At 51.8% G+C, this 25253-nt stretch overlaps 2 protein-coding genes across 8 annotated transcripts in view; one reads left to right on the top strand and one right to left on the bottom strand.

Annotated features, from left to right (window-relative positions):
* TMEM80 (transmembrane protein 80) lies at nucleotides 1-8120 on the bottom strand. 6 transcript variants are annotated; one of them, XM_049892960.1, is made up of 5 exons: nucleotides 7663-8120; nucleotides 4185-4204; nucleotides 3294-3387; nucleotides 3121-3239; nucleotides 1-1464 (listed from the first exon to the last, which is right to left on the bottom strand). In XM_049892960.1, exons 1-5 carry the CDS (start codon nucleotides 7923-7925, stop codon nucleotides 1259-1261), a joined length of 702 nt encoding a protein of 233 aa, XP_049748917.1. In that variant the 5' UTR covers nucleotides 7926-8120; the 3' UTR covers nucleotides 1-1258. The 6 variants fall into 6 exon arrangements, with proteins under 6 accessions (XP_049748917.1, XP_049748918.1, XP_049748922.1 ...); XM_049892961.1 differs by lacking the exon at nucleotides 4185-4204 and having other exon boundaries at nucleotides 3121-3213; nucleotides 7663-7829; XM_049892965.1 differs by having other exon boundaries at nucleotides 3121-3213; nucleotides 3294-5894; nucleotides 7663-7693.
* A 751-nt stretch (nucleotides 8121-8871) lies between these two features.
* DEAF1 (DEAF1 transcription factor) overlaps nucleotides 8872-25253 on the top strand; it is a 66656-nt gene continuing 50274 nt past the window's right edge. Inside the window, exons 1-6 of one of the 2 annotated variants that reach the window (XM_049892957.1) lie at nucleotides 8872-9175; nucleotides 11613-11710; nucleotides 14722-14851; nucleotides 15145-15291; nucleotides 16131-16270; nucleotides 16929-16994. In XM_049892957.1, coding sequence (XP_049748914.1) covers nucleotides 8887-9175; nucleotides 11613-11710; nucleotides 14722-14851; nucleotides 15145-15291; nucleotides 16131-16270; nucleotides 16929-16994 — 870 coding nt within the window. In that variant the 5' untranslated portion in view covers nucleotides 8872-8886. The remainder of the gene's footprint in view (nucleotides 9176-11612; nucleotides 11711-14721; nucleotides 14852-15144; nucleotides 15292-16130; nucleotides 16271-16928; nucleotides 16995-25253) is intronic. The other variant, XM_049892958.1, reaches the window with a different exon arrangement.

A 25253-nucleotide genomic window follows, 5' to 3' on the forward strand; every position in this document is an offset into this window, starting at 1 on the left:
GGGAGGTGCAGCCTTACTTAGGAGCAATTCAGGAGGTACAAACGTTTCTTTATTTAAAAATACTCGAGGAAGAGAAAATATCCAGATATCCAAATACAACGTTATTGCAAACGGAGAAGGCTCACAATAGAAACGACAAAGGAAAGAGACTAGGAAAGGTTAGCTCCACACTTTTTAAGGAGCACCTGCAGTAAGGCTTCGAATGGGAAACTCACAGAGACATCGCTGGTCCAGTACTAAGAATGAACGGTACTGATGCTCACCAGTCTAGAGTCAGAAATTCCGTCGGGAAGCCCTGGGTGCCCAAGCAGCTAGCTCTCCCTCTGGTCATCCCGGGCCACGGAGAGCTGTGCTTGGTGCTAACTGCCTCCACTCTCCACCTTCATCTCTTGAGACCAGCATTTTTTTCAGAATTTCCCAGGGGGAAAGGATAGGCATTGAGGCTGTGGTTAAAACTGCATGGAGTTTTGCATTTCTCTCTGTTTTGGGAAGAAGAGCATGCTGCCACTGCTCCAAGCTGGGCTGAGCATGAGCAGATGTCCACCCACCTGGCACCCAAGGACCTGAATCAGCCTTGTCCCAGTGCCCCCAACAGAGGCACAGCACCTTCTCCGGGGTTGGGGGGGGGACGTTGGCTCTGACCCCGTGCCTGGCTGGGTCTGGCAACTCTGAGTAAACGGGCCTCAAAACTGGAGCTGCAAATTAGGGCGAGCGTGGAGAGGCACAGAATTAGAGATGCGCAGAGGGGCCCGAGGGGGAGAAGTGTGCCCATCCTTGCTGCCCGTTGGTCTGGGAAGTGCCCACCCGGGTGTTGGCGCAGCCTGCAGGCCCTGCCTTTACCTCATCCTGACAACACTCCATCCTCTCCCTCAGCCTCGGCGGCCGGCATGGGCCTCCGCCTGAGCAGATTCTCAGCATCAGGACAGGAAACGAGTGATGTCCTTCAGTTCCCCACGGACAGTGACCAGTGGGGTGTCCATCACCGGGAAGTCCCTGACCCTCCCTACTGGCCATCCCCAATACCCAAGTCCCCAACATGTGCTCTGCCTGGTTTCTGCTCCACCCCCCCACCAAAAAAAAAAAAAATCAGTAAAGGGCCATACGAAAATATGGCAAATCAATAGGGAAAAATGTCCTTCCCATTCAGTTCCAGAGGCAGTGACGGCTGGATGGCCAGGTGGGGTAGAAGGAAGCTCTTCTTGGGAGCGGGTGGGCTGCTGGGGGGTCTGGGGGAGCGATGCAGACACAGGCCTGCCATCTAGCTGACGAAGGCAGCTATGGTGACCACCTGCAGGATGGCCTCAAGGCTGTGGAGTGCCAGGCGCGTGGCACCCAAGGCTGCGTCTGCCCGCAGCACCAGGGTCTGCCAGCACAGGAAGTAGGTGGAGATGAGGGCAGTGCCTCCAGTCAGGAGCAGGCTCACCGCCAGCGGCCCCTCTGCCTCTGTCAGGTTGCCTTTGGTGCCTGGGGAGCAGAGCAGAGGCATGGGCGTGGGGCTGGACACCGGGCACTACCCCAGGGCAAAGGCGGGTTACCACCAGCCCACTGTTTTTTTTTCATTTTTCTAACCACACCTTGTCCGGATAGGTACAACCATAACACCCATTTTAGAGAGAAGGAAACTGAGGCTCCAAGAGGGGACTCACATGGTCACACAGGGTGGACCCAGGGCTAGAGGATTCAAGTGGGACACAAGTGTCAGAGAGTGCAAAGCAGGAAGGAGCTTGTTCCCTCAGGAGGACGAAGAGACCCTGAAGCCAGAATGCAGGTCTCAGCCCTTGAAGGGTCAGGGGCATGGGGAGGGTGTGTGATTTTCTAAAAACAAATCCGGTTGCATTCTTGCTTTTTCCTAACTCACAGAGAATTGGAGGGATTTTGCTGAAATTTCCAAAAATATTTTACTTTGGGCTAAGGCCAGTTCTGGACGATTTCATGCGTACTTATTAAAAAACAATAGCATGTTTTACAAACACACAGGTCAGTCATGGGACATACCCATCACCAGCTGACCCTGGGGGACCAGGGAGAGTCTGAGGCTGGTGTGGTGGGGAAGGGTCAGGTGTCAGGTGCCCAGACAGCCCCTAAGGAAGGCACCATCTCCTCCTCTGTCACCCAGGAGCGGATTACACTCTCCCCACCGAGTGGGGCCCGACACCGGTACAGCCCCTGTCAAATGGCAGCTTTGCCTCCTCCCAGCTTTCCACCTCTGGGGATGCCAGTTCCCACCAGATTGTGTTGAAACTCCTGCCTCGGGGGTGTCTGTAAGAGCAATACCAGCCTTGAGCTCACTCATACGGTGGGGCCTGGGGTTGGGACAATAAGGGGTGGGACAGGTGCTAACTTCCCTGTGCCTCAGTTTCCTCGCTGTAAATGGGGGGTATGGAGAGGGTTGAAGGAGTTGAAGTGTGTCACCCGTGAGGCTGGCACGTGCCCTGGAAGTGCCTGCTGTTGTTGGAACTGTCACCTTTCACAAGGGCAGGGCATTTCCAAGACACACCTGAGGAGACCTTGTGCAGAGCTTGACTGGCTTACAAGTGGGAGGTGCGTGTACGCCGTGCAGAGGACAGCAATGGGGAAAGGCAAAAACAAGGGCTTAGCCCAGGCACCGCGGCCCCACAGCTGTGGGAGCCAGGAAGGCGTGGAGTGAGTTTGGTTACATTCTGCGTCCTGGGCTTGGTGCCTGCCCATCCCGCAGGCTCCGGCTGCCCCAGGTCCCGTCAGGGGCATGGAAAGCCTGTGAACACAACTCTCCAAGCCCCCCTCCCCCAGACTGCTTGGGGGTGGAGGACGTGGGGTGGGACAAGTGCATGTCCTGGAACTCTAGACTTCACTGCTCAGCTGGGTTCCTGTCGTCTCAGTCCTGATACTCAGTGACTTTTACAGGAAACACCAAGAGTCCTTCCCCAAGGATGACACCATTATACTCCATCTCTTGGAAAAACTTCTGGGCGAACTAATTAATGCTTCAGGACACTGTCTAGGAAGGCTGCAAAGCGTCCGGCTAAGAAGATGAACCAGAAACCTCTCTAAGAGTCACACAATGAGGTGATTGGTACCAAAAGGCTTGGATGGTGTGAAATAGCCTCTGTTCCTGTACTCAGGGTTTTCACATGGACTCACCAAAGTACAGCCCTGCAGCTTCCAGTACACCCGTTGCCAGCAGCAGAGCCAGATCAAGGATCAGGTGAGGCTGAGGGTAGCTGAACACCTGACCTGGAGCAGGGCACAGATGGGGACGTCTGTCATGTTGTGCAGTGGCCAGCACCTGGCCCCCCTCCTAGCCCACAACCTACTTTTGTAGACCAGCAGCAGCAGCGTGGCCAGGAAATAGAAGGTGTGACACACTCCACTGAGACAGAAGACCATCTGCAGGGGCACTGATGAGAGCTGTGGGTGGTCAAGGATGCTCAGGTCCTAGGGGCTAACCCACCCGGCGTACCTGCCCAGGTCCTCCCACCTATAAGTCCAGCCAGGCTCTAACACATCTGCACCCACAGGTGGGCATGGAGACCCTGCACCGTGCAGCCGGCTCCGGGCCTACCTGGGCCCATGGCCAAACCCAGAGTTCCTGGTTGGTGCCAGGGCTGGCTGCCACCACCCCTCCAGCAGAGGGTGCCTGACAATGAGGAATGACCCCACCCCAGGGGGTGCCCTGCCCTGGAGGGACTTCACACCCTCTCTCTCACACACATACACACACACTCACACCCATACGCGGTGATCATTTAGACCAGGACTGCCTGCCCATCTCAGTCGGCAGAGCCCTCCCCTCAGCTGGCACTTCCTCTAGTGGCTCCACCTGACCTCATCCTCCAGTTACCAGTTAGGGAGAAGCAGCAGCACCTTCCCAAGCTCATCAGAGTGTACGCACACCACACTGATGCTAAAATGGGTCTACGGCCCTCTAACAAAAGGTGGGCTTTTATCTCCCTGCATTGGGGGGCTGGCGGGGGACATGGTCTTCCTGTTCAGGGTACAGTGCCCAGCCAGTGTCCCCAGTGGGTGATGGAGATGGCACCCGCCCTCTTGGGGGGGCTATACCAACTCTTAATCTGTTCGTGAGCTCCCTCCCCCCAGACGCAGAATGGCTCTCAGAGGCATGGAAGTTGGGGGAGGGGGAGAAAGCAGAAGCAGACTGGGGGTGCCAAGCTGGAGAAGCTGGGATGGGACCAGCAGAAGGATACCACGGTGTAGGAGGCGTTCCCTGCAAGAGAAAGTGTCAGTCAGTGAGGTAGCGAGCCTGCAGGGACGCGTGTCAACACTGACTTGAGATCCAGCTGCTCATCTCAGTTACAGAAAGAACACCTGCTGGAGCAGCCTCCCAGTGGCCTCCAGGCGCACATTCCCACCTCCGCTTCCTAGGCCCAGGCCTGAGGCTGGAGGCAGCTGCAAGGGCACTGGGATTACACAGGTGATCCTGGGAGGATCAGAGGGGGGCCCCTGCCTCCTGCCCCGCCATCAGCTTCCCCACCGCTTCCCCACAGTCGGGTTTCTGCATGTTTGCCCCACACATACGATCAGATGAAAGCCTTTTATGATCTGTGTATATAACAAGTGTTTTTTCATAACAGATAATACACGTTTGCTTTCCGATGGAATGTTATTCACAGCTCTAAATATCCTTCCAAAAATTAGAATTTCCTAAAGCAGCAATTAGTTTTTTTAATCTTGCAACCTCTTGGACATACTTCGACTCCTATAGCAGTGTTAACTTTTCCTCCTCTTGGGGCGACTCTGGAGTTGTGAGGGGAGCGTTTCTCCCCATCAGACGGTTTAGCATTTGAAGACACCTCGATCATCCTTGGATGGTAGGTGATTTGGGTCAAATTTCCTGTCTCAAAAGAGGCTCACACTGGCTGCACGTCTGTGGTAAGTGCACACTTCCATCTGTGTACGCAGATCAATACAGAGCTGGAATGTGGCAAAAAGCTGTATGGGGGAAGAGACGCTCCAGCTGTACCGCTTGGCAGCAGGCAGGAAGGTGGCTTGGGCCCAGTCCTGTCCTCTCCTCTGCTCCACGTCTCCACAACCCCCAAGGAGGGCGGAAGACACTCCTGGCCTTGGTGAGTCTGGGAAGCGTCACAGGAAAGTTCCATGCCTTCTCGGGCCTGAAGTCAGAGAGCACAGGGCATTCACAGCAGGGATCCGGGACTCTGTTTCTAGGAGCAGTGGCAGATGCTGACTGCAGAAAGCCTGGTGAGGGTCACTTATAAACGTGTCATGTTACAGGCTGGGCGCTCTTTAAACCCGATCTGTTCTTTTCTGGGCCCTGGCTGAACTCGGCTGCCTAGATACCTGTCATTATTTCGGTCGATTTCACTTTAATTGGGGTTTTCCTCCCTTCTGATCCTTCCCTTGAATGTCAGCTTTGGAAACATGTATTTGCTAGTTGCCTGTTGTTATAGATTAAGTGTCTCAGGGGGAAAAAAAAAAGAACGCTATAAAAGTCTTAAGTGATACAGGGCTTTAATTAATTTAATGGGTAGCTACAATCAGACAGGCTGTTCTAACAACCCCAGACCTTCTGCAGCTCGCTGGGACTGAACAGCCTTGGCTCTGAGAAAGTGACACTGTTCTGTCAGTGAGTTAGTGTAATAATGTCGCCATGAACAGGTACGTCAGAACACAAGTTAGACGTGGAAGTAAAAAAGAACCAATTTTTTTCCTGAGCTGTGTGAAGAGATCTCTGTTCTGGCATCAACTTAATTTTTTACCAAATGAAAGTAAACAAACCAACCTAGCCTGGGTCCAGCCAGTTCTGAGTCAAATGCACAGACATCACAGAATGGCTTCTTTTACTTTAACTCCTTTCTCTTCAATCTCTTCACACCACGTAATTTCAGTGCACGATGGCCGAGCTATTGAAGTTGGGCTTTGGTTGGACTGAGTGAATCCTGGAAGGGATGTTAATGACTAGGAGGCTACAGTAACACAGCCACCCCACCCCCGGGGTTTTTAATATTTAGTTACAAAAGGTCTGCACACAGGAATAGAGGCTTTTCCAGGCTGTGTGGTCAGGGCTGTAAAGGAGACCAGGGTTGACAACAGAGCGCAGACCACCTAGCGATTCCACTCCTAAGTATGTATGTATGTCCGAGAGGAAGGAAAACGTGCCCAGAACACAAAAACCTGGACACAAACGTTCACTACAGTGTTGTTCATAACGGCCCCAAAGTGGAAACCACCCAGATGTCCATCAACCGAGAATGGCAATGTGGTATAAATGCACGATGGAGTACCACTCGGCCACGAAAAGGACTGAAGCTCTGAAACACACCACAGCGAGGACGGACCCTGAAGACATTATGCTGATGGAGAAGCCAGACACCAATGGACAAATACTGCGTGACTCCCTTTAGATGAAAAAATCCAGAAGAGACCCGTCCACAGACAGAAAGCAGTTATGGCCGGCTGCCAGGGGCTGGGGGAGTGACTGCTTTGCAGGCACAGGGCTTACTTTCAGAAAGGAAAATGTTCCGGCAGAGTCGGTACTGCGACTGCACGGTTGTGAACACACTGCGCTGTACGGTAGCCCCAGGAGCGAAATCGCACCCGGACTTCCCAACCCCAGGAAGAACCTGCACTCAGCCTCGGAGACCCCTCCAGGTCACGGCCGCACCTGGACTTCTCAGCCCCAGGAAGAACCCCCACCCAGCCTCGGGGACCCCTCCGGGACAGGCCGCACCCGGACTTCTCAGCCCCAGGAAGGACCCGCACCCAGCCTCGGGGACCCCTCCAGGTCACGGCCGCACCAGGACTTCTCAGCCCCAGGAAGGACCCGCACCCAGCCTCGGGGACCCCTCCAGGTCACGGCCGCACCAGGACTTCTCAGCCCCAGGAGGGACCCGCACCCAGCCTCGGGGACCCCTCCAGGTCACGGCCGCACCAGGACTTCTCAGCCCCAGGAGGGACCCGCACCCAGCCTCGGGGACCCCTCCAGGTCACGGCCGCACCAGGACTTCTCAGCCCCAGGAAGGACCCGCACCCAGCCTCGGGGACCCCTCCAGGTCACGGCCGCACCAGGACTTCTCAGCCCCAGGAAGGACCCGCACCCAGCCTCGGGGACCCCTCCAGGTCACGGCCGCACCAGGACTTCTCAGCCCCAGGAAGGACCCGCACCCAGCCTCGGGGACCTCTCCAGGTCACGGCCGCACCAGGACTTCTCAGCCCCAGGAAGGACCCGCACCCAGCCTCGGGGACCCCTCCGGGACAGGCCGCACCAGGACTTCTCAGCCCCAGGAAGGACCCGCACCCAGCCTCGGGGACCCCTCCAGGTCACGGCCGCACCAGGACTTCTCAGCCCCAGGAAGGACCCGCACCCAGCCTCGGGGACCCCTCCGGGACAGGCCGCACCCGGACTTCTCAGCCCCAGGAAGGACCCGCACCCAGCCTCGGGGACCCCTCCGGGACAGGCCGCACCCGGACTTCTCAGCCCCAGGAAGGACCCGCACCCAGCCTCGGGGACCCCTCCAGGTCACGGCCGCGCCGCCCGCGGGGCCCCAGGCGCCCCCCAGCCTGCCGGCCTCAGGGCCTGTGCACGCGCGGCCCCCTCCGCGCCGCCAGCACCGACCACCGGCTGGGGCAGCACCGCACCCCAAGAGGCCAACCCCGTCGAGCCACGGTCCCGGGGAGACGCCGCCAGGACCGCCGCCGGCAGCTCACCTCGCCTGGGGCCCGCCATCTTGCCCCGCCCCCGCCCGCCGAGTCCGCCGCGATCCCGGCAGCCTCTGGGCCCCGCGCCGTTCGCGGCCCTTCGGCCATTTTCGCTTCTGCTCCCGAAGGGGCCCGGCCGAGCGGCGTCTCAGGAGCTGACAGCCGAACCGGGGCCGAGGCCCGAGAAGTCCGTCCGGCAGCGCTCGGGCACTTTCGGACAGGAGGAGGCGGAGAGCCGAGGCTCGGGGTGGGGGTTTCGGGCTCGGGAACATTCGGCTGAGCTCGGCTCGGCTCGGCCTCGGGCGGACTCGGGCCCCGCTCGCGGCGGGGACGGGCGAAGCCTTTGGCGCAGGATTCTCTTTGCGAGGCCGAGCTGTGTCGGAGGTCGGCGAGCGCCTACCCCGGAGCCGGTTGAGGCTGTCGGCCTGGGTCGGTAGCCGACCCAGCCTCCTAGGCCCTGAGAAAGGTCCGCGCAGAGCCGCTCGGAAACTGTCGTGCGACCTCGGACCAACTCGGACTGACTCGGCTTCTCGCCTCGGGGAGCTTCGGCTCTTCTCGGTTCTGGAGAATCCGCTGGGTCTCTTCGTGCCGGCTCGGCACCTGTTCGGGCGGCCTCGACTCGGCTTGGTGGCTTCGTGTCGATTCGGCCCCTGTTCGGCCCGGGCGCTTCGGGCTGCCTAGTCTGGGCTCGGCGGGTGTCCTCGGGCCGGCTGGGCTCGACTCGGCGGGCGGCTTCGGGCGGCCTCGGCTCGACTCGGGGGCGTTCTCCGGCCGACTCGGCGGGCGGCTTCGGGCGGCCTCGGGCGGCCTCGGCTCGACTCGGTGGTGTCCTCGGGCCGACTGGGCGGGCGGCTTCGGGCGGCGTCGGGCGGCCTCGGCTCGACTCGGGGGTGTCCTCGGGCCGACTCGGCGGGCGGCTTCGGGCGGCCTCGGCTCGACTCGGGGGCGTTCTCCGGCCGACTCGGCGGGCGGCTTCGGGCGGCGTCGGGCGGCCTCGGCTCGACTCGGGGGTGTCCTCGGGCCGACTCGGCGGGCGGCTTCGGGCGGCCTCGGCTCTGCTCGGCGGCGGCCTGGTGCCGCTTCGGCCCGGCTCGGGCGGGGCGCTTCGGACGGGCTCGGCCCGGCTAGGCGGGCGGCTTCGGGCGGCCCCGCTTCGGGCGGCCCCGCTTCGGGCTCCGCGCGGCCTCGGGCGCGGCTCGGCGGGCGCCTTCGGGCGTGCTCGGCGGCGTCCGGATGGAGGACTCGGAGTCCGCGGCGAAGCAGCTGGGCCTGGCCGAGGCGGCGGCGGTGGCGGCCGCGGCCGCTGTGGCTGCGGCGGCCGCGGCCGCGGCGGGGGGCGAGGCGGAGCAGCCGGTGCTCAGCAGGGACGCGGACTCGGAGGAGGACGGGGACTCGGAGGCGGAGCGTGAGACGCGGCGTGTGACGGCCGTGGCGGTGATGGCAGCCGAGCCCGGGCACATGGACATGGGCGCCGAGGCCCTGCCCGGCCCCGACGAGGCCGCCGCCGCCGCCGCCTTCGCAGGCAAGTGCCGCTCGCGTGCCCGCTTCCTGCGTGGCCAGGTCCGCACACCTGTCTCGCGTGACCAGGACCGCCTCGCCTGCCTGCCTGCCTGCCTGCACACCTGTCCCACACACCTGTCCTGCGGGACAAGCCCCGCCCACTTCTGCCTGCGCACCTGCTCAGCACACCTGTCCACACGCCTGCCTCGAGTGACCAGCCCAGCCTGCACACTTGCCCTGCACGCCTGTCTGCACACCAATCTCACATGACCAGCCCTGACCCTGCCCGCCTGCACACCTGTCCTTTGTGATGAGCCCCGCCCCCTTCTGCCTGCACCCCTGTCCCACACAACCAGCCTCTCATGACAGGCCTTGCCCCCTCTTGTTCACACCTGCTCCACACACCTGTCCCATGTGATCAGCCCGGCCCTGTCCTGCCTGGCACAACCCTCTCAATCCCCTCTTGTCCGCACGCCTGTCTCCAGTGACCGGCCCACCCGGCCTTGCCCCACACACCTGCCTGCACACCTGCACGCACAACCAGCCCATACTGTCCTGCCTGCACGTCTGCCCTGCACAACCAGCCCATACTGTCCTGCCTGCACACCTGCGCTGCACAACCAGCCCATACTGTCCTGCCTGCACACCTGCGCTGCACAACCAGCCCATACTGTCCTGCCTGCACACCTGTGCTGCACAACCAGCCCATACTGTCCTGCCTGCACACCTGCTTCCTACACCCTTCTCCTTGTATCCCAGCTCTGGGCCTCCTACCCTACTCCTCACTTTCTGCTTGTTCTGGAACCTTCTCAACACGAGGCTTCTGCCCTACCTATCCTGTGGTCCATGCATCCTGGGTGGTGGTGACAGGAGGGTCGGGTGTGGGTCCTCCCCTAGGGGAGCCCGAGGGTGAGTGAGGGGGTGTGGGCTCATCACTGGTAACCCAGAACGCCCTAAGGGCTAAGGGCAGTTCAGGTGGGACCCCGCACACCCTGAGGAGCTGCCTCCTTCCCCACCATGAACTCCCCTAGGGAGCATCGCACCCCTTCCAGTGTGTTCGTGGGCACTTCAGCTGCGTTCACCCTCTTGGGAGTGTGCCACCTGGCCAGCTGCTGTCCCGGAGGTTCTGTCCTCATTGGGAGCTCAGCTAGCTCAAGAGCTGGACGGTGGCCCGCGGTCCTGACCCTGTGGGCTGAGCTGGACCGTGGCCTTTGGTCCTGGCCCTGGGATGAAGCCGAGCAAGTGTAGGTTAGCGTGTGCCCTGGTGGACATTTGCTCAGCCCTGCAGTGTGCCTGACCTGCCCTAGTACGTCCGGTCTGTGTGGAGCCTGGTGAGGAGCCCTCGTGACCATGAGTGAAGGGTTTGGGGCTCTGCTGAAGCACTGGGTCACATAACTCCCAGGTGTGAGTAACTCTGAGGGCATTGCCTGCCGGAGATCTCCTTACCTGGAAACAGCGGTGGTGCGAGCTGTCCTTAGACGTGACTTTGCGTTCAGACTGCGCCCACCACTCCACCATTGCTCCCTTGAGTCTGGCCATGCCGTAGGCTGGAGCTTGGTGCTGGCCGTTGGGGGGTTGAGCTAGTGGGAACCCCGGCTCCCTGGCACCTGCATCTGGGTTTGGAGCCAGACAGGCCGACAGATAGTTTCAGCGTGGTTTGGTGAGTGTTGGGTTAATAGCATGTACAGATTCAGTCAATTTGTGTTTTGACCACCTGCTCTGTGCCAGAGGCCCTTGTAGGCACAGAGCATTCTACAAGATTGGCTTAGAGGCTCGAGGAAAGGCTTCCCAAAGGGGCCTGAGCCCAGTGGTGGAAGCATGAGGAGTGGGTACTGCAGGTGAGGGAGGCTGGAGCTGTGTCTGTGTGGGACCCTGGCGGCTGAGCCATCCGGTGCCTCTGGAGCATGAAGCGTGACAGAGCATGGTGGGAGGTGAGGTGGGGGTGGCCACTCCCTTCCCTGTCCAGGGAGGAGGGCAAGAGAGGCAGGGCCTGGTGGGGAGTGAGGGGCAGGGGGCATGCTGGAGTTGACCTAATGAGCAAGTCCAGGTGTCCCACTGGGCATGTGGGAGTAGGCGCTCAATACCAGGGCTGCTGTTGGTTCTTGTCCAGAGCTGAGTGGTGAGACACTCAGCTCACCTGTAGGGTTCGTGGGCTGCAGTTATGGGATTTTTAGGGAAGGAGAGAGAAAGTGGCGGTTAGCGGAGCTTGTGGGTCCTTGGGGGCAGTGCAGACAGCTGCTCCCGCCCACCCTTGTTGGGGAAGGGAGTCCTGTCTTCCTCCTGGAAGCATAGGTCACTTAGATTTCAGTGTGGGAGGTGACTGCTGTTGTTGGTAAGAGCGCTGGGGTTTTTGCCATTGAAGGCACACAGCCTGCAGCCGAAGCTTTGCTCCTTGTGCCTGTGGGTGCAGCTGTTTGCTGGCTTTGATCGCATACTCAGTTGGGTGTGTTCTGTTGCAGAGGTGACCACAGTGACGGTGGCCAACGTGGGTGCTTCTGCTGACAACGTCTTCACGACATCAGTGGCAAATGCGGCCTCGATCTCAGGACACGTTCTGGTAAGATGCACCCTAGGGTTTAACCCTGTGGCTTCTTAGCACCGACTCGGGGTGGTGGGTCCTCGTCCCCCTGGAGAGACCCAGAAGGGTGCAGTGAAATGCGTGTGTCAGCTCCTCACCACAGCTTGGCCTGGTGGCACCTGGCAGAGCCCAGGGCTCTTTGCTTCTGGAGCCTTCTCTGCTGGGCTTGAAGGAGGCAGTCAGCTAAGGCGGAGCTATACTTGGAGGCCTGATCGACGTTCAGATTTGGCCAAAGACTGTCCGTCGCATTGTTCCCTGGGGAAGGAAAGTGCATGTGGCTCCTGGATGGGGACAGACACGTGGAGGAGCTGGAAGGGCCTCCGAACCCTGTGGCCAGGACAGTACCTCTCCTGTCATCACCAGGTGGCCTCGTGGTGCCCAAACATGGGGTAACCAACCCAAGGGCAGTGAGTTCCTGCCGGGTCAGATGCTCTGTGACCCCCAAATCCCCTCGTGTCTGGGGGTCTGGCTCTGCCTTCTCACCTTGTTCACAGGGCCATGAGTCCTGGAGGAGACCCACTGATGTCGTGTTCTTCCAGCTTTGCCGTAACAGGAACACCACGAGTGGGTGCTTTAGTGAACACTTTGTCACGGTCAGGAGGCCAGAAATCTGAATTCTAGGGGAAGGCTGTCTGTCTGTTGGCTTTGGGGGAAGATCCTTTTCTCAGCTTCTCTAACCAGCCGTCCCTGGAGTTCTGGGGTTGTGGACCGGTCTGCCTGCATCACCTTCAGATAGTGTCTGTCTTTCCCGTGTCCGCCTTTTATGCCTAATCTACTCATTTATATTTCAAAAAGTGGTTGGCGTAAAATACATCTTACGTTAATGTCGCTTTGTTAACATAACAAAGAAAACCCTGCTCCCGAGTGGGTTTGGGACAACTCATTCACAAGTATAAAATCAAAAACCAAGCCTGTTGGCCGTTGAGTTGATTCCAACTCATGGCAACCTTATAGAGCGGAGTAGAACTGCCCCATAGGATTTCCAAGGAGCAGCTGGTGGATTTGAACTGCCGACCTTTTTGGCTAGCAGCTGAACTCTTAACCACCAGGGCTTCATCCACAGGTATGAACCCCAAAAAACCAAACCCATTGGCATCGAGTTGATTCCAGCTCACAGGGGTGAGGATTCTAACGCATATTTTGGGGGTATCCAGTTCAGTCCATAACAGCGTCATGCTGTCTTGGTGAGCACAGATGCTGGGCACATGTGTGTGCACGTGTGTGCATGTTGTGTGTGCCACGTGTGTGTGCATGCACGCGTGTATGCATGTGCGTGTACGTGTGTGCCCACATGCACGTTTGTGCATGTGCGCGTGTGCATGTGCGTCTGTGTGTGTACGTGTGTGTGTTCGTGTGTGTGTGTACATGTGCATGTGTGTATTCATGCGCACACGTGTAGCTTCCCTAGACGTCACAATAAACTACTCACTTCCCCTGATTGTTAAGTGTTTAGTTTGATGAGGTTCGACAGTTGTTTGTGCCCTTGTAACCACGAGCAGAAACAAGACAGAACGCATCCACCGCTGCAGAAAATTCCCTCACGCCGCTTGTCACTTTTTGACTTGTATCAACATAGGTTAATTTTGTTGTGTTCTTGGAGTTATATAAGCGGAACCATACAGTATGTCCTGTTTTGTGTCTAGCTTCTTTCACTCATCGTGTGTTCTGAGATCAACCCACGTTTGTGAGCACATCGGTAGTTGTTTCTTTTTATTGCTGAGTAACGTTCCATTGAAGACTATATCGCATTTCGTTTATCTGTTCTGCTGATGAATATTTGAATTGTTTCCAGGTTTTGAGGGTTATGAGATTTATGTGAATTCTAAGGCTCTCTGTAGACGTATGTTTTCGTTTCTCCTGGGTTAATTCCCAAGAGCGCAGTGGATGGGTCGTAGAGTATCTGTGTGCTTAACACTGTAAGGCGCTGCCCAGCAGCCCTTCCTCAGCCGTAAGTAAGAGCTCCAGTTGCTCTGGGTGCTTGCCAACATTCATTTTGTTTTATTTTAGCCATTCTAGTGGGTGTGAAGTAGCATTTCATTATAATTTTAGTTTTCATTTCTTTGTGACTAATGTTAGGTACCTGTTTACATATTTATGGGCCATTCATGTATCTTTGTATTTTGTGAAGTGCCTGTTGAAGCCATTTACCCATTTTAAAAATTGGCCCATTCATCTTTTTATTGTTGATTTGTAGGAAATCTTTATATATTCTGGACCCACATGAAGCTGGCATTTGAAGATGTAGGAAGAGGTGGTCCTCTCACTTTACCTCTCATATGGTTCATTTTATTCTTCTAAATGCAAGTGTTAGAGAACCCAGAATGTGGGATTTGGACAGGGCTTTGGAGGCCATCTGGTGTACCCCACAGCTGTGTGAACGAGGCTTTTGGGCTCAAGTTTGCTCGATGACCCCAATGGCATTGCTGGTAGGGAGCTTAGCTGATTCACAGGGCAAGTGCAGGGCAAACCAGAGGGAGTCGCAGCTGTCACAGAGACCCTCGGCCCGTGGGGGTTGTGTGTGAGCAGCGTACCGTGAGGCCCAGCCCTGGCGCGTCTGTGGAAGGACTCCTGATGGGATGTGGGGATGTGAAGGGAGCCCTGGACTGGACTGTGGCCCTGATGGTCCATCTGGTCTCTCAGAAACCCTCCCTGAGACCCAGGACCTTGCAGGAGCCGCTAAGGGAGAAAGTGAAGTTGGGTTTTCCTGTTTGGGGGCTTGTTTGTGGAACACGTTTGGCCTTTAGATTTCTTTATAAATGGAGGTGAGCACGCTGCTCAGGACTGCAGACTGCGTATTCTCTTGTTCTTGGCTCTGCGTGTAAATCATTCAGAGACATCTTTGAAAGGGCTGTGACACTTGGACAAACGTTCCCTTCTTGGAGGCGAACACTTAAGGGGTCCATGCTGTGGGCTCCATGTCCTGCCGCATGAACCTGTGTGCCCCCAGGACTGGCACTTGTGACTTTAAAGAAGCGTCCTTTCTTCTGCAGTCAGGCAGGACGGCCCTTCAGATCGGGGATAGTCTGAACACTGAGAAGGCCACCCTGATTGTTGTCCACACAGACGGGAGCATTGTCGAGACCACCGGGCTGAAGGGACCGGCGGCCCCTCTCACCCCAGGTAGTGTATCGCTGTCTCCTCCTGGCCCCTGGAGCAGAGCACACTTGCAAGGGGGCATAATTTATTCTGGGGATTTTTTTTTTTTTGTAATCTTGGAATATCAACAAATATTTTTAATTTAGGCAGAGAAGATGGGGCTTTGCCCCAAACTAAAGGGAACAGCGTGGCTAAGTTGGAATTATTTGTGCACATCTTTGGGAACCTATTATTGGACTCAAACTGAGTTTATTGTACTTCTCTAGTTGCAGATGCAGCCAGTGTTTCTTATTTTCAAAATGCTCTTTTTGTCCAAGGTCCGCAATCTCCTCCAACCCCTCTAGCCCCTGGCCAAGAAAAAGGTGGGACCAAGTATAACTGGGACCCCTCGGTGTATGACAGCGAGCTCCCTGTGAGGTGCCGGAACATCAGCGGCACGCTATACAAGAGCAGGCTCGGCTCAGGTGAGGGTGCACAGCTCAGGTGAGGGTGCATGGATCAGGTGAGGGTGCACAGCTCAGGTGAGGGTGCATGGCTCAGGCAAGGGTACATGGCTCAGGCGAGGGTACGTGGCTCAGGCAAGGGTACATGGCTCAGGTGACAGGGCTCACCTCAGGTAAGGTCTTGGCTCAGGTGATGGGGCTCAGCTCAGGGAGGGTGTAGGGCTCACCAGGTTGGCCTTCACAGCCAGCATAGAGCCTCCACTCCTTTTCACTCAATGGTCTGTCCCTTTCTGTAATCCCCTCGATGAGTGTGGGGCAAAGTAGGACAGTAATGGTATGTGAGAGTAGTTAAAAAGACAAGAGATGGAAGTAGCTCACTGTACCTCTGTCCTAGAGCTGAGGATGTGGGGAGAGATGGGGCAGGCACGGGTTTGAGGACTGTTTAGGAGCAAAGTTAAGGATGTGAGGTGACCTGTGGGCTGAGAGAAGCAGCAGAGGGGCAGGGAGGACTGGTCAGGTTGGCCACTGGCGGGCAGGGTGTTCTGGAAGCAGAGCAAATGTTATGGTTCCAGCTTGAGTCTGAGGTACAGGAGGCGACGATGCCCAATGGCAGGGGGAGCACAGTCCTCACACATGGATCCAAGGTGGGGAGTTGGTTGCGGATGGCCTGTCGGGGTTCAGCCATGGGAGTGGGGAGGTCACCAGACCCCTGACAGAGAGCAGGCGAGGAGGGGCCAGCAAGGAGGTAGAGAGGCGAGGAGGGTTCACGAGAAGACCACCCTGGCGTTAGCAAGCGTACTGGCCTTCAGTTTATGAAACGACAGGAGATTTCATTCTGATTGTCACACATGCCATTTCAGGGGGCCGGGGGCGTTGCATCAAGCAGGGAGAGAACTGGTACAGCCCGACAGAGTTCGAAGCCATGGCGGGAAGAGCTAGCAGTAAAGACTGGAAAAGAAGCATCCGCTACGCAGGAAGACCACTGCAGTGCCTCATTCAGGTAGTGTCTCAGCACGTGGGTAGGTGGAAGGACAGGCCTCCGGGGCCTTCTGAGGCCACCAGCCCCGCAGTGAGGAGCAGACTAGAGCCAGATCTGCTGGGTCTGCATCCCCACGTGCTGCCTGTGGGACCTGGGGCAAGTCCCTTACTGTCCTGACTCTCATGTCCTGGTCCTTCTGGTGGGCAGGTGAGGATGGTATCTGTCACAGGACTGTTCTGAGGACTGGGGGGTAGGGGTGAGCATAAGCGCCTAGAGCCTCTCCCTACAAAGGACACAGGGGGAAGGGGAGCTTAAATACAGAATGAAAAAGAGGAATGGGGCGAGTGGCGCATCTCAGTAGTGTCAAGGTAATAGTTCCTGCAGGAGAGACTGTAACTTTCTGTTTACTCATAAAAAAGAGTCCTTATTGTTCCTGTTTCCTGTTTAATTCAGGATCTTTTGGCATCCTAGAAGGAAAGTGTTAGGCTATGCCATCAATAACGGCATCAGAGAAAAGACAGATGTGAGGAAGAGAACGTTCTGGAAATTAGTGTACTTTGTTTCTCAGAATCTTTTATCTACGTGAATGATAGATAGGTGGAAACTCATTGAAATTTCTGGTATCAAGCGGTCCACACTGAAGGATGACTTCCTGACGGACCGTGGTTTTCCATTTCAGGACGGGATCCTGAATCCTCACGCTGCCTCCTGTACCTGTGCTGCCTGCTGTGACGACATGACCTTAGTAAGTTGTCAGACGGCAACCTCAGCGCTCCACGGGGTTAGAGCCTGCTGAGGGAGCCCCTGCCCCGCTTCTCAGCCTCTGCCTCCTTGCTTCTCCTGTCCCCGCTCCCCCTGTCCCCGCTCCTCCTGTCCCTGCTCCCCCGTCCCCCTCCTCCTGTCCCCCCTCTTCCTGTCCCCCTTCCTCCTGTCCCCCCTCCTCCTGTCTCCCCGTCCCCCCATCTCCTGTCCCCGCTTCCCCATCCCCCTTCTCCTGTCCCCCCTCCTCCTGTCCCCCTTCCTCCTGTCCCCCGTCCTCCTGTCTCCCCCATCCCCCTATCTCCTGTCCCCCCTCCTCCTCTCCCCCCTCCCCCTGTCCCCCCCTTCCTGTCCCCCCTCCTCCTGTCCTCCCCTCCTGTCCTCACTCCTGTCCAGGGCTGTGTTGTTCCTGTGCTGGCAGCATGCCCCTGCTCACCGGTCCTTAGAGTCCCCACCTTTCTTGTCCAGGTTTCTGTTATTCAGACAATAAGACGAGAGCCAGTGCCTCGGAGGGTGCATGTGATGAGCCCTTAAATTGTTGCTGAAAGAACACTAAAGAAACATCTTAAATCATAAAAACTCCTGTAGTGTCACCATCTTAACCCAAAAACTAAATACACAAGCTTTTTATTGTGGCTGTAACACACCATAGGAGCCCTGGTGGCACAATGGTTGAAGTGCTCAGCTGCTAACTGAAAGGTCAGCAGTTCAAACCCACCAGCAGCTCCATGGGAGAAAGATGTGGCAGCCTGCTTCCATAAAGTTACAGCCTTGGAGACCCTGTGGGGCAGCTCTGCTCTGTCCTGCAGGGTCACTGTGAGTCAGAGTCAACTCGACAGCCCTAAGTTTGGTTCCGATAGGACGTGTTCTGTTCCGTTCTGTTCGACTCTACTCCTCTGCACTCTACACTACTCTGTGGGTTTTGGGTTTTTATTATACTTTGCATTTTTTGACATTATCCCATAAAAACACTGTACGGAATTTATTCATATATAGAGCTTTTTGTGTCTTTTGAAATGTTTTCTTATCCTGAGTCCCTAACTGTTGCAAAAGGAATGAACATTTTCACTGATTTTGATACATATTGCCGTGTAACTTTCGAAAGTGTGTGCTAATTTTAATGTGTGAACGAACATACCAGTCTTGTCTCTTACTGTTGGATATTTTCATTTTAAAACTAATTTAATAGATGCTTAATGAGGTCTTCTTATTTTAGCATAGGTACTAGTCTGGTTAGTTATCAGAAGATACAAAAGAAAATTTAATTGGGAAGACATCATGTGTTCTTGGATGGAAAAACTAAATCTTCCAAAATTGTCTAGTTCATGTATAGATTTAATGTGGAAAAACCAATAGGATATTTTTGTAAAAACAGAGTGATCTTAAAGCTCTCCTGAAATGTCTCATAGGTGAGACTCAGAAATATTGTAGGAGAAAGAACTAGTAAGAGGGGATTTGTTTCCTTAGGAAGTTTAGACTGCATGGATGTACCATTTATAATTGTGTCAAAACAATGAAGTACCTAGGTGTTACTATAACAAAACATGTACAAGATATGTATGCTGAAAACTAGAAAATGCTGATGAAAGCAACCAGAGAAGACCTAAATAAATAGAGATACACACTGTGCTTATGGATTGTAAGACTCAACCTGGTAAAGATGTCACTTCTTCCCAAACTGGTCTATAGGTTTAATGTAACTCCTATCTGAATCCTAGCAGAATTCTTTGTAGATACAGACAAGCTCCTTCTGAAATACATGTGGAAAGGCAAAGGAAATAGGATAGCCAAAGCGTTTTAAAACAGTAAGAGGAAATGCCCTGTGCGATTTTAAGACTAGCTACATAGTTATTTTGTTTCCAGGTTTCCCATTCCAGTCGCCAGTAATTTTCAATGCATCTTGATGCTGCAGTTGGAAAATATGGCCTTGGTGATAGAAACAACACCGGAGATCACATGATAGAGTTTTGCAAGACCAACAACTTATCCACTGCAGATACCTCTTTTTTTCAACAATATAAACGGCGACTGTACACGTGGACCTTACCCAGTGGAACACACAGGAATCAAATTGACTACATCTGTGGAAAGAGGTGATGGAGAAGCTCAATATCATCAGTCAGAGCAAGGCCATGGTCCTACTGGGGAACAGGCCATCCATTGTTCATATGCAAGTTCAAGTGGAAAAAGCTGAAGAAAATTAAAACAAGTCCATGAAAGCCAAAGTATAACTTTGAGTATATCCCACCTGAATTTAGAGACCATCTGAAGAATGGATTTAATGCGCTGAACACTAGAGACCAAAGACCAGACAAGTTGTGGGATGACATCAAAGATAGCATACATGAAAAAAAACAAAGGCCCTTAAAAAGACAGAAAAGGAAGAAAAGACCAAACTGGAAGTCAGGAGAGACTCAGAAACTTTCTCTTGAATGTAGAATAGCTAAAGCAAAAGAAAGAAATGGAGATTTCAAAGGGCAACTTGAGAAGACAAAGTAGAGTATTCTAATGACATGCGCAAAGACCTGGAGTTAGAAAACCAAAAGGGAAGAACACTCCAGGCATTTCTAAAGCTGAAAGAACTGAAGAAAAAATACAAGCCTCCAGTTGCAGTATTGAAGGATTCTATGAGCAAAATATTGAATGGCAAAGGAAGAATCAGAAGAAGATGGAAGGAATACACTGTACCAAAAAGAATTGGTCAACATTCAGTCATTTCAGGAGGTAGCATATGATCAGGAACCGATGGCACTGAGGGAAGAAACGCAGTTTTCACTAAAGGTGTTGGCAAAAAACAAGGCTCCAGGAATTGATGGCATACCAATTGAAATGTTTCGACAAACGGATGCAACTCTGGAAGTGCTCACGTGTCTATGTCAAGAAATTTGGAACAAAGCTACCTGGTCAGCCAACTGGAAGAGATCAATATTCATGCCCATTCCAAAGGAAGGTGATCCAACAGAGTGTGGAAATTATCAAACAATATCATTAATATCTCAAGCAAGTAAAATTATGCTGAAGATAATTCAAAAACAGTTGGTGCAGTACACCGACAGGGAACTGCCAGAAATTCAAGCTGGATTCAGAAGAGGACGTGGAACCAGGGATATCATTGCTGATGTCAGATAGATCTTGGCTGAAAGCAGAGAATAACAGAAAGATGTTTACTTGTGTTTTATTGACTATGCAAAGGAATTTGACATTTGATCATAACAAATTATGGATAACATTGTGAAGAATGAGAATTCTAGAACATTTAATTGTGCTCATAAGGAACCTGACTTAGGCCAAGAGTCAGTCGTTGGAACAGAACAAGGAGATACGGCATGTTTTAAAATCAGAAAAGATGTGCATCACGTTTGCATCATTTCACCATACTTATTCAATCTGTGTGCTGAGCAGATAATTCAAGAAGCCAAACTGTATGAAGAAGAATGGGGCATCAGGATTGGAGGAAGACTCATTAACATCCTGTGATATGCAGATGGCACAACCTTGCTTGCTGAAAGTGAAGAGGACTTGAAGCATTTACTACTGAATATGAAAGACTACAGCCTTCAGTATGGATTATACCTTAACATAAAACAGAAATCCTCACAACTGGACCAATGAGCAACATCATGATAAATGGAGAAAAGATTGAAGTTGTCAAGGATTTCATTTTACTTGGATCCACAGTCAATGCCCATGGAAGCAGCAGTCAAGAAATCAAATGACACATTGCATTGGGCAAATCTGCTGCAAAGGACCTCTTCAAAGTATTAAAAAGCAAAGATGTTGCTTTGAGGACTAAGGTGCACCTGACCCAAGCCATGGTGTTTTCAGTTGCCTCATATGCATATGCAAGTTGGACAATGAATAAGGAAGACCGAAGAAGAAGTGATACCTTTGAATTGTGGTGTGGACGAAGAATACCGAATATACCATGGAGTGCCAGAAGTTAATGAACAAATCCTGTCTGGGAAGAAGTACAACCAGAATGCTCCTTAGAAGGAAGGATAGTGAGACTTTGTCTCGCTTACATCAGACATGTTGTCAGGAGGGACCAGCCCTTGGTGAAGGACATCATGCTTGGTAAGGTAGACGGTCAGCAAAAAAAAAAAAGGAAGGCCCTCAGTGAGATGGATGACACAGTGTCTGCAACAATGGCCTCCAACATAGTAACGATTGTGAGGATGGTGCAGGACCAGGCAGTGTTTTGTTCTGTTGTACATGGGGTTTCTATGAGTGGGAACTGACTTGACGGCACCTAACAACAACAACATATAGCTACAGTAATGAAGACAGCGAGGTAGTTGTGGGAGGAGAGACCCGTAGATCTGTTACAGAATAGAGAGTTTAGCAGTAGACTCACCTAAGTACAGCCAACCAACCCTTGACATTAAACCAAAGTCACAACCCCTAACAATGGACTTCATCAAAATTAAAATTTTTGGCTTCCACTTCCAGGATGGCAGTGTGAGAAGCTCCGTGGACCCACTTCCCAGAGAAACAACCATAATTGGTGAAAAACATAAAAAATACAATAAAGTCTCTGTAAATTGTCTTGAAGTCATGCAGCAAAAAGGTAACATTTGCTTAAGATTACCTATTGAATCTCAGCAAGAACGGTGAGAGTCTGTGATATTTGAACTGCAACCTGCCCCTCCACCTTCCCCCCAAGCTCAGCATAAAGGAAGATCTACTCTGGGGTTCCTGAGCAGGAAAATGGGACACCCTCTCCCCTCAGATTCTAGTCTAGAGACACGGTGTCTTACGGAATGGGGAAACCACCAGCATTTCTCATCTCCGTCAGCTCTGAATTGTGGAGGCTAAATTCCTGGCAACTGTGGCTGAAAGACTGGGAGCTCCCTTCATCCACTCAGCTCCTATTCACAAGATGGAGGCTGTACCCCAGGTGTGACAAGCCTAGAATATTGGAGCCCCACTCACCCTCACTCCAGCTCACTTGTAGGGTGTATATACCACGTTGGGAGAGACAGGCTGAGAGACCAGAAGCTACTGACTCCACCCAGTGCCTTCACTAAAGTAGTCCAGCTAAGTTACTAAACAAATAAACAAGCAAACAGCAACAAAAACAAGAAGAGGGAGAAAAGCAGGCAACAGCAACTGCCTATTTGAAGGCCCAGATGTTGGATTTAACAAAGACTTCTAAAGCAGCCATTATAAATATGGTCAAAGAACAGAAGGAAACTGCACTCAAAAAGATAAAGGAAGGCTTGATGACAATGTGTCATCCAAGAGAGAAAATCAAGAGATAGAAATGATAAAAAAAATAGCCAAATGGGAATTCTGGAGTTAAAAAATACTGTAACTTAAACGAAAAACTCACTGGAGAAGCTCAACAATACAGTTGAACTGGCAGAAGAAAGAATCAGCAAATTAGAAGGTAGGTTGATAGAGTTTATGCAAGTTAAGGAATTGACAACAAAGGAACAAACAACGAACAGGGCCTCAGAGAAATGTGGGCATCATTAAGCCGACCAATGTACACATAATGAGAGTACCTGAGGGGATGAAAGGGAGAAAGAAAGAAAAAGTATTCCAAGAAATAATGGCTGAAAACTTCCCAAATTTGGTGAAAAACATTACACATCTAAGAAGCTGCATGAATTTCCATTAGGATAAATGCAAAGAGATCTGCACCCAGACATCCCAGTAAAAATGCTGATAGCCAAAATTAAAAATGTCTGCTTTATAAAAAACTTTGTTAAGAAGATGAAAAGAATTAAGAAGAATAACTTGCAAATGATTTGAATACCAGAACAGGGAGGGGTAACAGAAAATACAGAGAGAATTGTTGAAGATTTCTTGGCAGAAAACTTCCCAGACATCGTGAAAGATGAAAGGATATCTATCCAAGACCCTCATCGAAGCCCATACAAGGTAGATCCCAAAAGAAAGTCACCAAGACATTATAATCAAACTTGCCAAAACCAAAGATAAAGAGAAAATTTTAAGTGCGGCCAGGGTTAAGCAAAAAGTCACCTACAAAAGAGAATCAATAAGAATAAGTTCGGACTACTCGGCAGAAACCATGCAGGCAAGAAGGCAATGGGATGACATATATAAAGCATTGGAGGAGAAAATTGCCAGCCAAGAATCATATATCCAGCAAAACTGTCTCTCAAATATGGAGGCGAAATTAAGATATTTCCAGATAAACGGAAGCTTAGGGAATTTGCAAAGACCAAACCAAAACTACAAGAAATACTAAAGGGAATTCTCTGGTTAGAACGTCAGTAATATCAGATACTAACCCAACACTAGAACGCAGGACGGAACATCAACCCAGATAGGCAAATTACAAAAACAAATCAAGATAAAACAAACAAGTGCTCGAAACAGGGAATCAGTGATGTCATTATATAAAAGATAACAACATTTAATCAATAAAGAAGGACTAAATAAAGTAGGCACAGATCTTCCATATGGAGTAGAAATCAAGGTGATACTGGGAGATACAAGTTAGGTTTAAAATTAGAAAAATAGGGGTAAAAGAAGACTAACCTACACATCAAAATAAAAAACAAGAAAAACATAAAGACTCAGGAAAAACAAAATCAACTGCAATGAAAAAGAGGAACGTAAGATTTACAAAGAAGAAATACTCAGCACAAAAAAATAAGTGGAAAAATGAAACTTTCAACAACAAACAAAAAAAGGCATCAAAATGACAGCACTAAACGCGTATCTATAATCATGCTGAGTGTAAATGGACTAAATGCACCAATAGAGAGAGAATTGCAGAATGGATTAAAAAACACGATCCGTCTGTATGCTGCCTACAAGAGACAGACCTTAGACTTAAAGATACATACTAAAAATCAAAGGATGGAAAAAAATATATCAAGTCAACAACAATCAGAAAAGAGCAGGAGTGGCTACACTAATTTCTGACAAAACAGACTTCAAACTTAAATCTACCACAAAGGATAAGGAAGTACACTGTATAATGATTAAAGGGACAGTATACCAGGAGGATATTACCATATTAAATATTTATGCACCCAACAACAGGGCTTCAAGATACATAAAACGAACTCTAACAGCATTGAAAAGTACACAACTTTCAGTGAAAGACGGAACATCCAGAAAGAAGCTCAATAAAGACACGGAAGAGCTAAATGCCACAGTTAACCAACTTGACCTCATAGACATATACAGAACAGCCCACTCAACAGCATCCAAGTGTACTTTCTTTTCCAACACACATGGAACATTCTCTACAATAGACCACGTATTAGGCCCTAAAGCAAGCCTTAGCAGAATCCAGATCATCGAAATACTACAAAGCACCTTCTCTGACCATAAGGCCATAAAACCAGAAGTCAATAACAGAAAAATCAGGGAAAAGAAATCAAACCCGTGGAAACCGAACAACACTTTGCTCAAAAACAATTGGATTATAGAACAAATTAAGGACGGAATGAAAAAATTCATAGAATCCAACGAGAATGAAAACACTCCCTCTCAGAAACTTTGGGACACAGCAAAAGCAGTGCTCAGAGGTCAATTTATATCAATAAATGCACACACAGAAAAAGAAGAAAGGGCCAAAATGAAAGAATTATCCCTACAACTTGAACAAATAGAGAGCAACACAAGAAACCTTACAGGCACCAGAAGGCAGCAAATAATAAAAATTAGAGCAGAATTAAAGGAAATAGAGGACAGAAAAACAATTGAAAGAGTCAACAAGACCAAAAGCTGGTTCTTTGAAAAAATTAACAAAACCCATAAACCACTGGCCAGACTGACGAAAGAAAAACAGGAGACAAAGCAAATAACATGAATAAGAAACGAGATGGGTGATATCACAGCAGACCCAACTGAAATTAAAAGAATCATAACAGAGTAGTATAAAAAGTTGTACTCTTAACAAATTTGAAAACCTAGAGGAGATGGACAAATTTCTAGAAACACACTACCTACCTAAACTAACACAGAGGCAGAACAACGAAGTAAACCCATAACAAAAGAAGGGATTGAAAAAGTAATTAAAAAACTCTCAAGAAAGAAAAGCCCTGGCCCTGACGGCTTCACTGGAGAATTCTACCAAATTTTCAGAGAAGAGTTAACACCACTACTACTAAAGGTATTTCAGAGCGTAGAAAAGGATGGAATACTACCAAACTCATTCTGTGAACCCAGCATAACCCTGATACCAAAACCAGGTAAAGACTCCACAAAAAAAAGAAAATTACAGACTAATATCCCTCATGAAGTCAATAAAATTGTAGCC

The sequence above is a fragment of the Elephas maximus genome, chromosome 7 (assembly GCF_024166365.1).
Source record: "Elephas maximus indicus isolate mEleMax1 chromosome 7, mEleMax1 primary haplotype, whole genome shotgun sequence".
Classification (NCBI taxonomy): domain Eukaryota; kingdom Metazoa; phylum Chordata; class Mammalia; order Proboscidea; family Elephantidae; genus Elephas; species Elephas maximus.